The sequence below is a fragment of the Mugil cephalus genome, chromosome 3 (assembly GCF_022458985.1).
Source record: "Mugil cephalus isolate CIBA_MC_2020 chromosome 3, CIBA_Mcephalus_1.1, whole genome shotgun sequence".
NCBI classification, from domain to species: Eukaryota; Metazoa; Chordata; class Actinopteri; order Mugiliformes; family Mugilidae; genus Mugil; species Mugil cephalus.
This window is the reverse complement of record NC_061772.1, coordinates 20,122,460-20,135,997: the sequence shown is the minus strand read 5'-3', so window position 1 is coordinate 20,135,997 and position 13,538 is coordinate 20,122,460. Positions and strand designations below refer to the sequence as shown.

Sequence of the window (13,538 nt, the reverse complement as noted above, 5' to 3'; positions counted from 1 at the left end):
AAAATCCCACATCAACTTTATTATTTTGTAAAAGTTGTTCTGTTTTTTAATCACGGTCAAACGCCACACACTGGAGATCCAGCACGGTGCTGGAATACTTTAAGCCGTGCATATTGTACATGTAGGGAGACACGTAATACTGGTTAAAAACTGATGGTGAACTCAGATCAGGCAAGTTTGGTCGGACCCCCTGTGATCTCTGGTGGCCCCCTTTGGGTGGCATGGTCCCCAGGTTGGGAACCACTGTCCTATAGGATGTGTGCAATCTTATTTTTGTCATGACATAGAGTAGAACACTTATGTCTGTTTGGAGAGTTCCCAATCTATTGCAAATGGAACATTGTTAGTGTACTGATAAATGCAGAATAAAAGTCTAGAATATACCGTATATAACTAGAGGTCCATATCTCCGATTTAAACCTTGCATTACTTCCATAGTGGCCACAAATTCATTGAAACTGTGGCTCCTCTGACCAAAGCCTGTGGATTGATGACACCTCTGACACGTCACATTTCCTCAAGACACCATTTCTCTTTTGCAGTGAATAAGCAGGAGTCTCCGAAGTGCCATCAAATGCAGAGGTCTGCAGGCAACAAACTGCTCAATCAAAATATGAAACAAAAAACATGTATGAGATAAACTGCCACTGTGGGCACCACTGAACGGCCGTCTCTGCGCTAAATGGCATGTGTCACAGCCGAAATCCACCACTTCTACATGCACACAGAACAACACACTTATCAGTCAGGTGTCATGGCAAAACACTGGAAAAACAGGGTGATAGGGGACTCAAATGGAACCAGCACTTGTCAGCCAAGATGGATCCTGACACCAGAATATGCTCAGGAAATGATTAGATAAAAATAACAGAATCCGCCCGGGTGTCTTCGAGGAGGTGTGCTGGCGGCTGATAAAGGATTCAGATTTATGTAGCCTTCACTAAAAGAAGCAGATATTATGTTTCTTGAAAAATGTCAAGTTGGCGCTTGGCTGTGATGTACACTATACCCAGCAGAGAGCACAAAACAAATACGGAGGGGTTAATAAAAAGGCAGGAAATGAAAAACACAGCACCGGTTTGGCAGCTTTATAAAATATGTGGAAATCAGTTTCAGCCCTTGAACATGTTTAATTTATTTGTTCTTGAACATTGACACTATATCTGTGATGAGTGGAGAAACATCCTCTCAAAGATTGATTTTCTGATGCGTCATATCCCAACATGCTGTAAAGAAAGTGGTTTGTTTGCACTGATCAGGCATAGCAATATGCCCACTGACAGGAGAAGCGAATAACATTGACCGTCTGTGAAAATACAACGTGCTGCCAGGAAACTTCAGGACCTGGTATTACCCGGTTACTCAAACATGTACCGCCCACCAAGACCAGACCAAGTACCCCCACCCCATAGCAATGACCCTCCTTTATGGCAGCAGCCATCCCACACAGACACACAAACGCACAAAAACGGTTTAGCAACAACTAAACAATGTGAAAAACAGCACAAGATGTTGACCTGGCATCCAAATACACTAGATCCCAAACCTGTCAAGTATCTGGGATGATCCAGAGAAGCCCCTCCCCTCAACCCATTGGACCCAAAGGCCCCACCAACAACATTCTGTTCCCAGACACCACAGGACACCCTCAGAGGACCCATGTTCATTCTCTGATGAGTCACAACTGTCTTGGAGGCACAAGGGAGACCTACACGATATTAGGCAGGTGGTCACAATGTTATGCCAGATCGTTGTATTTGAGGCAAGCGCTTAGTAATCAAGTGGGCAACTCTGACATGAAAGATGTTTTGTTAAATTATGTTCAAGATCACTGACTGCTGTGGAGGAAATTCTGGCAGCTCAGACACTCATCCAATCCCTGCGTTCAGTGCTGATCAGACCTCAATTACTCAGCGACATGGTACCTACACAAAGGCTCACGCTCACTCCTCTGTACTGCATCAAATTAATTTCAAATTTGTTTCGGCCTGAGCCGCAGTAACCTATTTGGGACATATATCCCAAAAGCTCGGGACAGCCCACAAGTGTTGAGAGACCAAACAGGGACCCAGCAGAGACTTGCATGAGAGATGAGAGATGAGAGCAGTGTGCTAGAAACCTGCCTGTTCAGCAACAATCCCTACAGGCGAGGGGAAGGAGGGGGACGCGAATCCCCCTGAAAGCTGGCGAATCCCCGCCTCTGAACATTGTCGCGTTCGCATTACACTGGAAACAACAGCTGTATGTGGCGCGTTAGGTGCATGTTCTCTTCAGTGATATGAGGATGTTTACAGGTAAATAAATGAGAGTTGTCACCCACCCGAACTGTGTAATTAGTTATTGGATTACGGTGGGTTCATTTAATTAACAGAAAAAAAATGGACATTTGCATTGATCCAATTAACAAAGTAAATCATTGTTAATCAACATGGATGTCATGGTGCCACGGTGGCATTTGTGATCCCCTGCTGGTGTATTAATGAGATTAGGGGACAGACATCGTTAAAAAACAAGGGAGAAAGACTGAGTATTTTTAAAATTAAAGATTTATGTAAATGCTGTGATATCCACTGATCAGCCACATAATTCAAACTACTGGCAAGAGAAGAGAACAGTTCACGATTGAGTGTTTTGCTGGGAAACTTTTAAACCCAGCATTCATGTGGGTGTTACTTAGAGAAAGACTAGCCCCACCCCATAGCAATGACACTCCTTGATGGCAACAGTCTAACACAGACACACACACAAAAGCGGTTTAGGAAGAACTCAAAACGGTGTTGACCTGGCCTCCAAGTCAGTGGGATGCACTGGAGCAAGCCTGACCCACAGCAGCCCATCCCCTCAACCCATAGAGACCAAAAGGCCCCCACTAACATCATCCTGTTTCCAGACACCACAGGACACTCTCAGAAGGTCCATGTTCATTATCTGATGAGTCAAAACTGTTCTGGAGGCACACGGGAGACCTATGCAATATCAGGAGGGTGGTCATAATATTATGCCTGACTGTTGTATATCATTCTGCACATATGGGGATATATGAATGTTTGGAGAATAAAGCATGGCACTCGCAGTAGGAAAGAGTTATTGGATATTTTTAGATATATTTTTCCAAATCTACCTATTTTATGATCAGATAAACACCGTGGAAGATACTACCTCTTTTCTTTTACCTTTAGCACTTCAGAGGTTTGTACCACTGTGGGATACCACTGGATAAAGAAGTAATATTTTGCATCATACTTATGAAGACCCAGGGCATGGTGTAATCCATTGTTCTCTGCAGGTGTTGCTGTATTGTTTTCCAGAAGAAAAAAAAGCCTCAATGAAAGACTGTGACCCTGAATTCATAGCACAGCTGTCTGATCGGAGTACATCATTTTGCAAAGGAGTCCCTGAGCACTTCAGCTGGAATGAATTTAATGCCACATATCCGTTTCTTTATTTACCACTTAGGACTCATTAGAAATGAACAAAGACCTCTGTTGTAATAAGGTTTAATAAGTCTCGGAGCAACTTTTATTGTTAGCATCCAGCGATTGCAAAGTCTGTTTCTTTAAATTCCACTTGAACTTGAGCAAGCTAATAGGCTAATTGTAATTTGGAAGCCGTAACCAGTCATTAACGTTACATTACCCTTTACTTCATTGCTTTGGTTATTATTATTGCACATTTAATGCCACCATCTGCTAAACAAGCGGAAAAGATTTTTGTTTTTCAAAGACCGAGGTGAAGTTTTAAGGAATGGGAGACGTTTCAAACCCAGCGTTTGTTGAATGTCAATACACCAGAACACAATTTAAGGTAAATGAGAGGAAGAAAGAGCTGAAATTAAAAAATTATTCACAGCTTTTACAACATACATAAGTTTCAATAGGCAGGAACACAAATAGGACCCAAACGCTGCAACTCGACTCTTTTGTGTCGTCCTGTATTATTAATGATCCTCCTGTTTTGTTCATGCCAAAACCAATACCTCCGCATTCTGTGATCTCTCTAATATTATGGGAACAATGCCGCCGAACACTTTGGTTCATTCCATGGTGAACCAATTACGGCCCATTAAACAGTGGAAAGAATGAAATCAGGAACGAGTAGATTACTGCTGGAGGCTTAATGACCAGACAAGTAGTCAGAGACAGAGAGCTGAATCACAAGAAAGGGTGAAAAATCAAGGTGGGTAACCTGTAAACCCCTCCGCATTCCCAAATTATTTTACTGGAGCAAACACTAATTCATTTCAGCTAAGGTGTTTGGTAGAAGACCACGTGATGTGCAAGGGGCAGAGTAACTTTCTGAATGTGAAACATGCCATTTCTAAGAAAGACTGTATCTACTGAGGAGCTCCTCTCTGGCCGCATAACAACACAACATAACAACAGCTGGGAGAAAAGAGCTGAAAAAGTGTAAAGCGTTTTCATCTCCCTCAGATGGAATGACATTCATCCTTGATATTTACAGCCTGTGTACTTTAGGTATTGTAATCAATGAATTTCTTTGTTAAGGAGAAGTGGGCCACAAATCTGTTTGATTAACATGTGTTCATCTGGACTGTATATTGGAATTCAATGGGATGCAAAATGTCAAGAAAAGTGCAAATGTCGATGGATGGATGGATGGATGGATGGATGGATGATGGAGGATGATGGATGGATGGATGGATGGATGATGGATGGATGATGGATGATGGAGGATGGATGATAGATAGATAGATAGATAGATAGATAGATAGATAGATAGATAGATAGATAGATAGATAGATAGATAGATAGATAGATAGATAGATAGATAGATAGATAGATAGATAGATATGCGAAGTAAAAACAGGGCTTTGTGGTCTAAAATACGATGTATTTAAAGGCATAGCAATTGGGCAATGAATGAAAGGTAGCGACTGATTCTGTTAAACCAAACTTCCAAAGTTTCCTTTTTTGAACTGGTTCTATCTTTATTTGTATTACACGTGATTATGCTGTTGTGACTATGGTCACACAACAAGATATAAGTATGGAAACTGAATGTTGGGATGTAGGAAGGATAATTTAACACTGCTTTGAAATTAAGGAAACTGCAACATGGAAAGTCCTGGCACTTGTCAAGGTTTGAGCTGCACTGATTTATCAATTGATTCAACAAGCGGTCATCATACTCTTGAATTAGACTTAGTTAGCTTTGAAGGTTGATTTGCTACCTTCCTAAGTTAATATTTTTATTATTAAACAGAGACAGACAATACTTCATGGAATTGAGTCAAATCATAGTCCATGCGGAAATTGCTGAATGTAAGAGAACAGCATGAATTCTCCTCCAGCTCAAACAGGATTCGACTGGTAGCTGCTCCACAACAACCCACTTAATACGACATTTTATACACAGTGACACCGTGACAGGGCATGGCGTTCAGTTTTTGTTTTGTTCTGGTTATAAATCTTGCGCCTCACTGTAAAAAAAAAAAAAAAAAAAAAAAAAAAAAAAAAAACAGGCAGGCATGCTACTAATGACTCACCGCTGAAAGAGCATGAGCATCATGTTTACAGGGAGCGAGCAATTAAATTGCAACAAATTACAACAGTGACTAATATCTGTAATGACAGAATCAAGTGCTGGACGATACAGCTGTGAGGATCCACATCCAAAGTACAGAAGGAAGGAGGCGATATTTCTGCAATATCAAATGAAGATAATGAAAACCAAGAGGTATTATAACAGGAATCTGAAGCCGTCTTTGCTGTTACAGGAGGTTTTATGGCAGCATTAATTATTAAATTCACAACTTCACCGTATTGGTTCGCATTCAATCTCCCACAGAGTTGTTTCTGGTTGCTGTGGGCTGTAAGCTTTTTTTTAAAACAACAACAACAACAACAACAAACTCACTGTACACGGACATCACCAAATTGCAAAAAGACACAGAGACAAACACATGAAGATAGTGGAGCATCTAGGTGGATATTTCCAGAGACTAAGAGCAGATCCAAAAGGGGAGGAAAAGTGGTGCTACATTAAATAAAAGGTGCTGAAGAAAGAAAGGAACAAAATGAACATGAAACAAGCAGTTTGATCCATAACAGACAGTGGAAATGTCAGATTCTCAGCGTACCATGGTTTAAAGTGTTTGGGGAAAATTAGAATTCAAGGTGAGAAGTTCAATTTCTGGAGGAATCGCACTTCTCCCAAATGATTCCCCTATATTTTTTTTTGTATTCGTACATAATGCAGTACCCAGCACGGGATACCCAATACACATACCAGTAGTACTGTATATCACCTTCACGAAAAGTGAAGTGTTTGGTTTCGGGTTTGTATTTAAATTAGCTTTGCAAGATGAAGGTGAATTACCTTGTGAGAACTGTTACGTTGGTGGAATTCCAGCAGTAAGACCGTCTGACAGGCGCACAGTGTTAGACTCCAACCCGCTCTGGCATGGGGAGCGCTATTAATTCGGTCTACATGGTCTGTTCCCTTTCATTTCACAAGACCCGAGCCTGTTCAGTGTTTTGTGTAACGACAGCTTTCTTTAACATCACAGTCTTTACTCCGCTGGTAGGGACTTAACAAAACAACAGAATTCACGTTAAGGGTGGCCTATAGCTCATAGTGAAAAATCATCACTTGATTTAAAGGTCAGCCTGGTTTCCAGATATAGGAGGAACCTATTTTTAATGAAATATGGCACATTATTTCTGCGCCACAGAGTTAGTCCTTCATATTCAATGATTATGATACAGATGAGAGCAATTCCACCAATCTATAGAAGCATAATCATTTGAATATATATATATATATATGAATATATATATATATATATATATATATATATATATATATATGAATATATGAATATATATATATATATATATATATATATATATATATATATATATATATATATATATATCATATTTAATTGACAACAGATGGATTAAAATGTCCAGTGTTGGTTGTAAAAAGTCTTTGCTTGTATAAATATTGTGACTGACAAAACACTTAAATCATTCAGCTAAATATATTATTCACTGAGTAAAATAGAATTATGCCTACTTTGCATTGCTACACAGCTTCAGACAATTAGCATTTCCAATTCATTTGAAGTGCATTCATCTGTCCGTGTTATATGCCGTGATGCAACTTTTTGAGATGATAATAATGTCAAGGCGCATTTGTTACTCGAGGAGAATGACGATTCGGTTCAAAGCCTGTTAAGATCAATTTAATGGCAGGTTAGATGAGTTTCCCCTCATTATTCAAACAATCCTCAGAACATCTTTGACTGTTAAAATATCAACAGTCTTTTTTTGTTTGTTTAAGAAAAGGATACCAGCCTGGCAATGCCTGTACATTTCTAATAAATTCTGTCTGTCATTTCCTCTGAAACATCCTTGTTTTTCCATCAAGCATCCACCCTCCAACCTCTCGTATGCGACATCAGAAGACGATGCGTTTCCATGATAAAACGTTGTGTTCCAGGAAGTGCGATGCCAGGTAATCTATGACACACACTTTCAAGTGTCAAGAATAAACGCTGTTGTCATTTCAAATGTCTTCACGGAACACACTACCTGAAATGTTGCCTCGAATACAAAACATTTGGCTACTTCTCACCCTGCACCAATCTTGGTCCTTTTAATTACTTTACATTTGCAGGAGCTGCCCAAGGTTCTGTTTATTGTAGCTCACTTCATTACTGTCAGTGTGGCCAGTGCGGTTGCCATGGTGTAACCATTATTCCATGTCCTTTGAATTTCAATTATCTTTCACGGTTTGATTTGCGTTGAGGACATTCCCAGGTTGCACAAATATCATTTTCTTTCATCTTGAAGATGTGGACACCTCAAAGTATCTCAATAATCACGCCTCTGCTATACAAATTTTTTGATGGTATGGGGGGGAAAAAACAGATTCAGAAGTCATGCTTATTTCTCTTCTCCCTACGTATCACAAATGTGCTATGTTGTATAGGCGGAAACATGAAAAATCACAGTTGCACAATGAGAGTTTGCCATTGCACAGCAAATGAACAATCTCCATTGTGGTGCGCCATCACTTCAGACACTTTGTAATTTGTAGACTCGTTAAGAATAAGTAAAGATTTAAATCATTCAAAAATTAACTAAAACTGCCGACAGAATTTTGAAGAGGTCTATTTATTGTTGTGTGACATCTGCGGGAAATTAGCTTGCTAATTACATCTTGAAAAAACACTCTGAACCACAAGATGGTACAAACCTTGCGTTTACAGTAGACAAAAGCACTGTTTGCCCAAATGCCCATGTTTCGCAGAAATAAAAGGAACGAGGACTAAGAAGCTTAAAAATCTGGATGGGCAGCTGTGTGCTATTGCCACGCCAACAACTCCATCAATCACCTTGCACAGCTGTTAGTTCCTTCCTGACTGTGACTAGGCGGAAGTAGCAATCTACTTAAACTGAGCAGCTTTAGCTCTGGAACAACAGCGGCCCCAGCTGAAGACAGGTACTGCACCTTCTTTTTCTTTTTTTTTTTTCTTCAAACCATTTTACAAATTGCTCCTTGAACCACTTCCCAGGAAAGTGCCGATCGGCAAAATGCGTAGATGCTTATGCAAGGGTGTCAGTTTAAACATGTCACTCTGCCGCGACGTACCTGAGTATAAATAAAGCATCAGTTCATTTAGATAATGATGGAGCTTTCACTCAATAACAATCAAGACAAATGGCGACACAGCCGAGCATCACTTAAACATGTTTTTTTTTTTTTTTTTTATGTAGGTTATTTGTTCAAAGCAGTTGCTCTTTCATTATCAGACTGATAAACAATGGCGCGGGATAAGAGGTGGATTGTTTCCACGTTGTCATTACCCCTGCTAACCATTTGCAGTCTCGTCAATGTATGGATTGACATTACCATCTCCCCGCGGTCGATAGCTAGGTCTTATAGCGCATCTGCTCCACACTTGACCTCGAGTCAATTCTCACTTCCCCCATGTGTCAGACGACATTTGTCGTGCAACTTCGCTCCGTAGGTTTCATCAAGACGGTGCAGACTTCAAAAAGAAATGCAAATTGCGCTGCAAGTGCTCGTTCAATGAAATATCTGCTGAGCTTATCTCTGCTGCTGTACGTATATTTGGCATATATGATGACCTGTGGAACGTTTTAAACCGGGCAAACATGCGACTCTGCAGCGCTGACGGACGAATGTGAGGCGAAAGTACGTTTCGGTGTCTTCCAGGAACATAATCAACAGAGAACCAGTTCCTTGAGAAGTACATAATGAATAAATACCAGATCATTCTTGTGCATCAAGTTGATCATTTTAATGTAAATGATGGCATGATATTCCGTTTGATTGCTTGCAGCAGCATGAATATTCTTATATTGTAATAAAAGATTATCATCATGGTCAACAATGTTATGTAGAATTCATTTCAATTGTCACCAAGCTCCATCATTCATTCCTCCAAGTCATTAACTATCCTCATTTATATGTCCGACCGTATTTAAGATCAAGGAGAGAGACTATTTCACTCACAATGAGGCCAAGCAGATATTAATATATAAAGCAGTGCCACTGCACTATATGTATAATCCAAGGCTCTCTGTCGTCCTTTTAATTGCCGTCCAAAATACTCATACATTTTTGATGTGGTGGAGGTCCCACCAGATATCAGCGTTTCCAAGAAGAGTCTGCTAAGGTAAGAGACATCAAAGATGGTGTCAGGAAAATGTGTCAGGTGCGTTTCAAGAAACATTCTGAAAGGGAATATTTGAAAGTGTAAAAAGGTGGAGCCGTTTTGATCTGTATGGAGGGGAGGGGGGGAGGGAATATAAAAAAAAAAAAAAAAAAAAAAATCACAACAAGTCAAATGCATATAAAAGCGGTCTTACTGTAGTAGCCTCCCAGTCCTGACCCAGAGGTGGACGGTCATATCTCATGGGGCTCGTGTCAATGCAGCCTTGTGTTCTGCCTAAGTACCCATTGATTGCTGCAATGACACATGGCCCTGCACCAGTATTATGTGGCCCCAGTAACCGGCTCAATTCATTAAAGCCAAATGCGTCTACATCCAACTCTCATGTGAGCAAGGTTAATTTCACAAATTAGACTCAGCGTTTTATAATGTTGAATGCATCGCCATTATAGAACATACATTCACACAACAGCAAGTAAGCCTATGAGGTGTATTTTAGAAGCTAAGGTGGTAAACAGAATTAAGTTGGGAACAGGCACAGCCGTCATACATATAAATTGACACGGTTCCTTTTTCATTAGTTGTCATGCCTTAAGGTGACTCTATCCGGTCACACAATGGGGGCTGCATTTAGCATATGAAATGGATTCTCGCACGCACCGCTGATGAGACGATAGCGGCTGAAGCAAAGCGAGGCAGAGCAGTGCGAGGACTAGACAGCTCAAGTCACAATTCATTTTGCTGCCACAGATGTACCTCGCAGTCAGTCTCTTCAGTGTCTCGCTACAAGGAGAAAAAAAAAAAAAAAAAAAAATGAAGGCGTCACAAATGATAAGCAGTGTTTGGACTCATGACCTCCAGGATGACAACAAAAATACGACGGCAGGTGCTGGAGGAAGAAATCAGCAAGAGAAAGGTACAGGCTAGACCAAAAACCAAAATCTACTTATAGCATTACATTATTCCAAAGTTTCACTCGTGGTTTTAACGACCAGAAAGAAATGAGGCGGAAACAGGCAGCAAGGAAGAGTGTTCTGTTCTCAAGAACTTGTCAGCAATAATAAAAGCAGTTTCCGTAGTTTAATGTTAAATATGTCAGAGCCTACTGTTGTCAGCAGAGTGGCTTTAAAGTATAGCAGGTTAATAAGCCCACTAATTACTACTGGCTATTAAAAGAATAGCTAATACTGTATATGTGACGGGTTTAACAGTAGACGTATCGACCATGGCTGGAGGAAGGGCACAGAGATGGAATTGAGAAGATATCACGGATCCCTGCTCAGTGGAGACTTTTAATTGAATCCATCAATGGACACTTGTGGAGACGGCAAATGTTTATAAGATAAAAAACTATACACATATGTCCTTGGAAATGCTTTACTGCCATCTTTTTTAATTAAAATAGCTAAACAAATATAGCCATCTGAAGACTCCCAGCCCTTAAGAAACCTTCTCGCCTTCTCACAAGTAATTTCTTATTTTAGGTTTTGTCTCGTGCACCATCCGCACTGCAAAAATGTGTGACCACTGTCTTGGCCATGGTCAAATATTAGAAAATAGAGTGAAAGTTCAAACAGAAGTTTGATACAAACAAACCAGGTTCAAGTTGGAATTGCTTCCTGAAAGCAAGGCAGGCTGATGTGGCATCACAGACGCATTACTTTTGTTCTCCCGTCCTATTAAGGTCCAGTCAATCATGGCTGACGTATTACCTCGTCTGTGATAGCGCTCTCCCTTGTATTCAAACACAGCCTTGCAAGCATATTATGGTTTGAACTGAGCAAAAAAAAAAAAAAAAAAAAACTCTAACAAAACTTTAATCATATCTGCGCTTTCTAGCAATTCATTTTCATGCCTCAAGAGGTGGCATACAATCTGTGTTGACCTGCTAAATTGCTGCCATAATGCCTCCCTCTTCAATCAGTATCCAAAAGATCACCTCAAAAGGTTGATTATGGTTCACGCGGTTTAAAAATCAACCTTGTGAGACAAAGATAATTACTGGTTTCATAGCTTGGAAAAAAAGACAAATAAATGTCTCTGCATGCACGTTAAACAATAAGACTGAATGTTTCCAAAGTTGCTGCCAGGAGGTTACTTATGAATTAGTCTTATGTGAGAATTAAAATTGTAGGCGTGTTAAAGGGTGTGTGGGTGCTTAATTTGCTGACTGTTAAATGCTAGAGGTTAATACATCAATACAGCCCCCAGTTATATGACTCATAAATCATCAGCGCATCGCTGTGCTATTGACAAATATGTTGGATAATAACCTTGACTTTCTCTGCAAACCTTTCAGCTGTAACTCCAGAGGAAAAACAAATTATTTGATGTCAATTGTAGGTATTCGCCCCTTTAAGTTAACATCAACAACAAAGCACAGAGTTCAAAGCCGTCGGTCTGCCCGCGCATCCAGTCCCCAGCAACTGCATTCCCCTAATTCTCCACAAAAAGAGAGAGAGAGAGCGATGGAAGCAGTATTGACATGTTTTGGGGCAACGAGGAGAAAAAGGAGAGGCAAGTTTTATAATGCATGCCTTCCTGCGTGTGATGTCTCCGTGGTATAGTCAAAGCCCCGAATTTCCTCTCGCGGCTCTCGTTAAGGCAGTGGTGTCAGGCACTGGCAGTGAAGAAGGATGATTTTATCAATGATTTAATTAATCATCAAACCCACCACAACCCCCCGCATCCGTCTACACATTTTTCTCTTATTCATTATTTTTCTCCATCACTCCTCCGGCAGCTTCTCTCAAAGGCTTATGTTGCAGATAAGTACATGTACATAAACACACACACTCTCCACACACACACCTGCTCTTTTTTTTTTTTTTTTTTTAAAAAAGGCACTGCAACACAAGTAGCCTTGTCCTTTCTCTCAGTTCCCCCGACTTCAACTTGCTCCCTCCCAGACCAGCAGGCAGCAAAAGTCCCAAAAAGCAATGTCGCCACTATTCAGGAAGCTTCGGAGGAGGCAAATTCAATGAATTAGCACCACAAAAGGACAACTGTCTCTCAGCCTGCACTAAACTGAGAAAGATAATAGCCTAGTTCAACAGAGAAGCCCTTCCGTCCTCCTCTTAAGTCTTTCAATCTCCAACATGCTTAGCGCACAGAGAGCCTCTGCCAGGACGAATTAAGGCTTCACTATTTGGCGGGACTGAACAGACCATCAGATTAGTAATCTATGATTGGCTATGCCTTGAACCTATACCCTCTTTTGTTTGAGAGTCTCCAGCAGGGAAAAATTGACAGAGAAAAAAAAAACATCTCCTCTTATTCATCGCTTACCTGGTGTTGAGGCTTAAGGCTGGACAGAGGAGCAGTAAGCAAATAGCTTGGATGAATTTCATAGCTGTCTCACAGTCCCGTTCTTTCTCCCTTCTCAGATGCTTTTTGCCTCTTCCCCGTGTCTCTCTCCCTGCTCTCTAGCTCTCCCTCTGGCTGCTTGGGTTTTTTAGCGCACTCTCATACACATACACACATACACGCACACACACACCCCCACCCAGACACACAAGCAGCGAGGCAGACAGATGCAACACAGTGGCTCGGCGAGAGGGAGGATCTCTGGCTTTAAATAACACAGGGACACGGACCGACTTGGTAATGGAAAGGAGCGGGTGGGGCTGAAATCAAGAGAGGGAGATGTGGGAGTGATATGATGTCAGCGCCCGTGAAGCTTCAGCTATTGGCGAGAGGCTTTTTTTTTTTTTTTTTTGCCATTGTTTGGTACTGGTTGTTTCCTCAGCAATACATCTCTCTCCATTCATTTCATTCTGTTTACTACCTGCATGCTGATAGGTGGAGATACAGCAAAACATTTAGTAAGCAGTCTGGAGGCTGCCACTACAAGACAACTGTTCAGTAA

General features: G+C 40.8%; 1 protein-coding gene across 1 annotated transcript in view; it reads right to left on the bottom strand.

Moving 5' to 3' along the window:
- luzp2 (leucine zipper protein 2) overlaps positions 1 to 13,230 on the bottom strand; it is a 145,969-nt gene extending 132,739 nt beyond the window's left edge. Inside the window, exon 1 of the mRNA XM_047580021.1 lies at positions 12,959 to 13,230. Within this exon, the coding sequence (XP_047435977.1) occupies positions 12,959 to 13,020 (62 nt within the window). The 5' untranslated portion in view covers positions 13,021 to 13,230. The remainder of the gene's footprint in view (positions 1 to 12,958) is intronic.
- Positions 13,231 to 13,538: the final 308 nt, after the last annotated feature.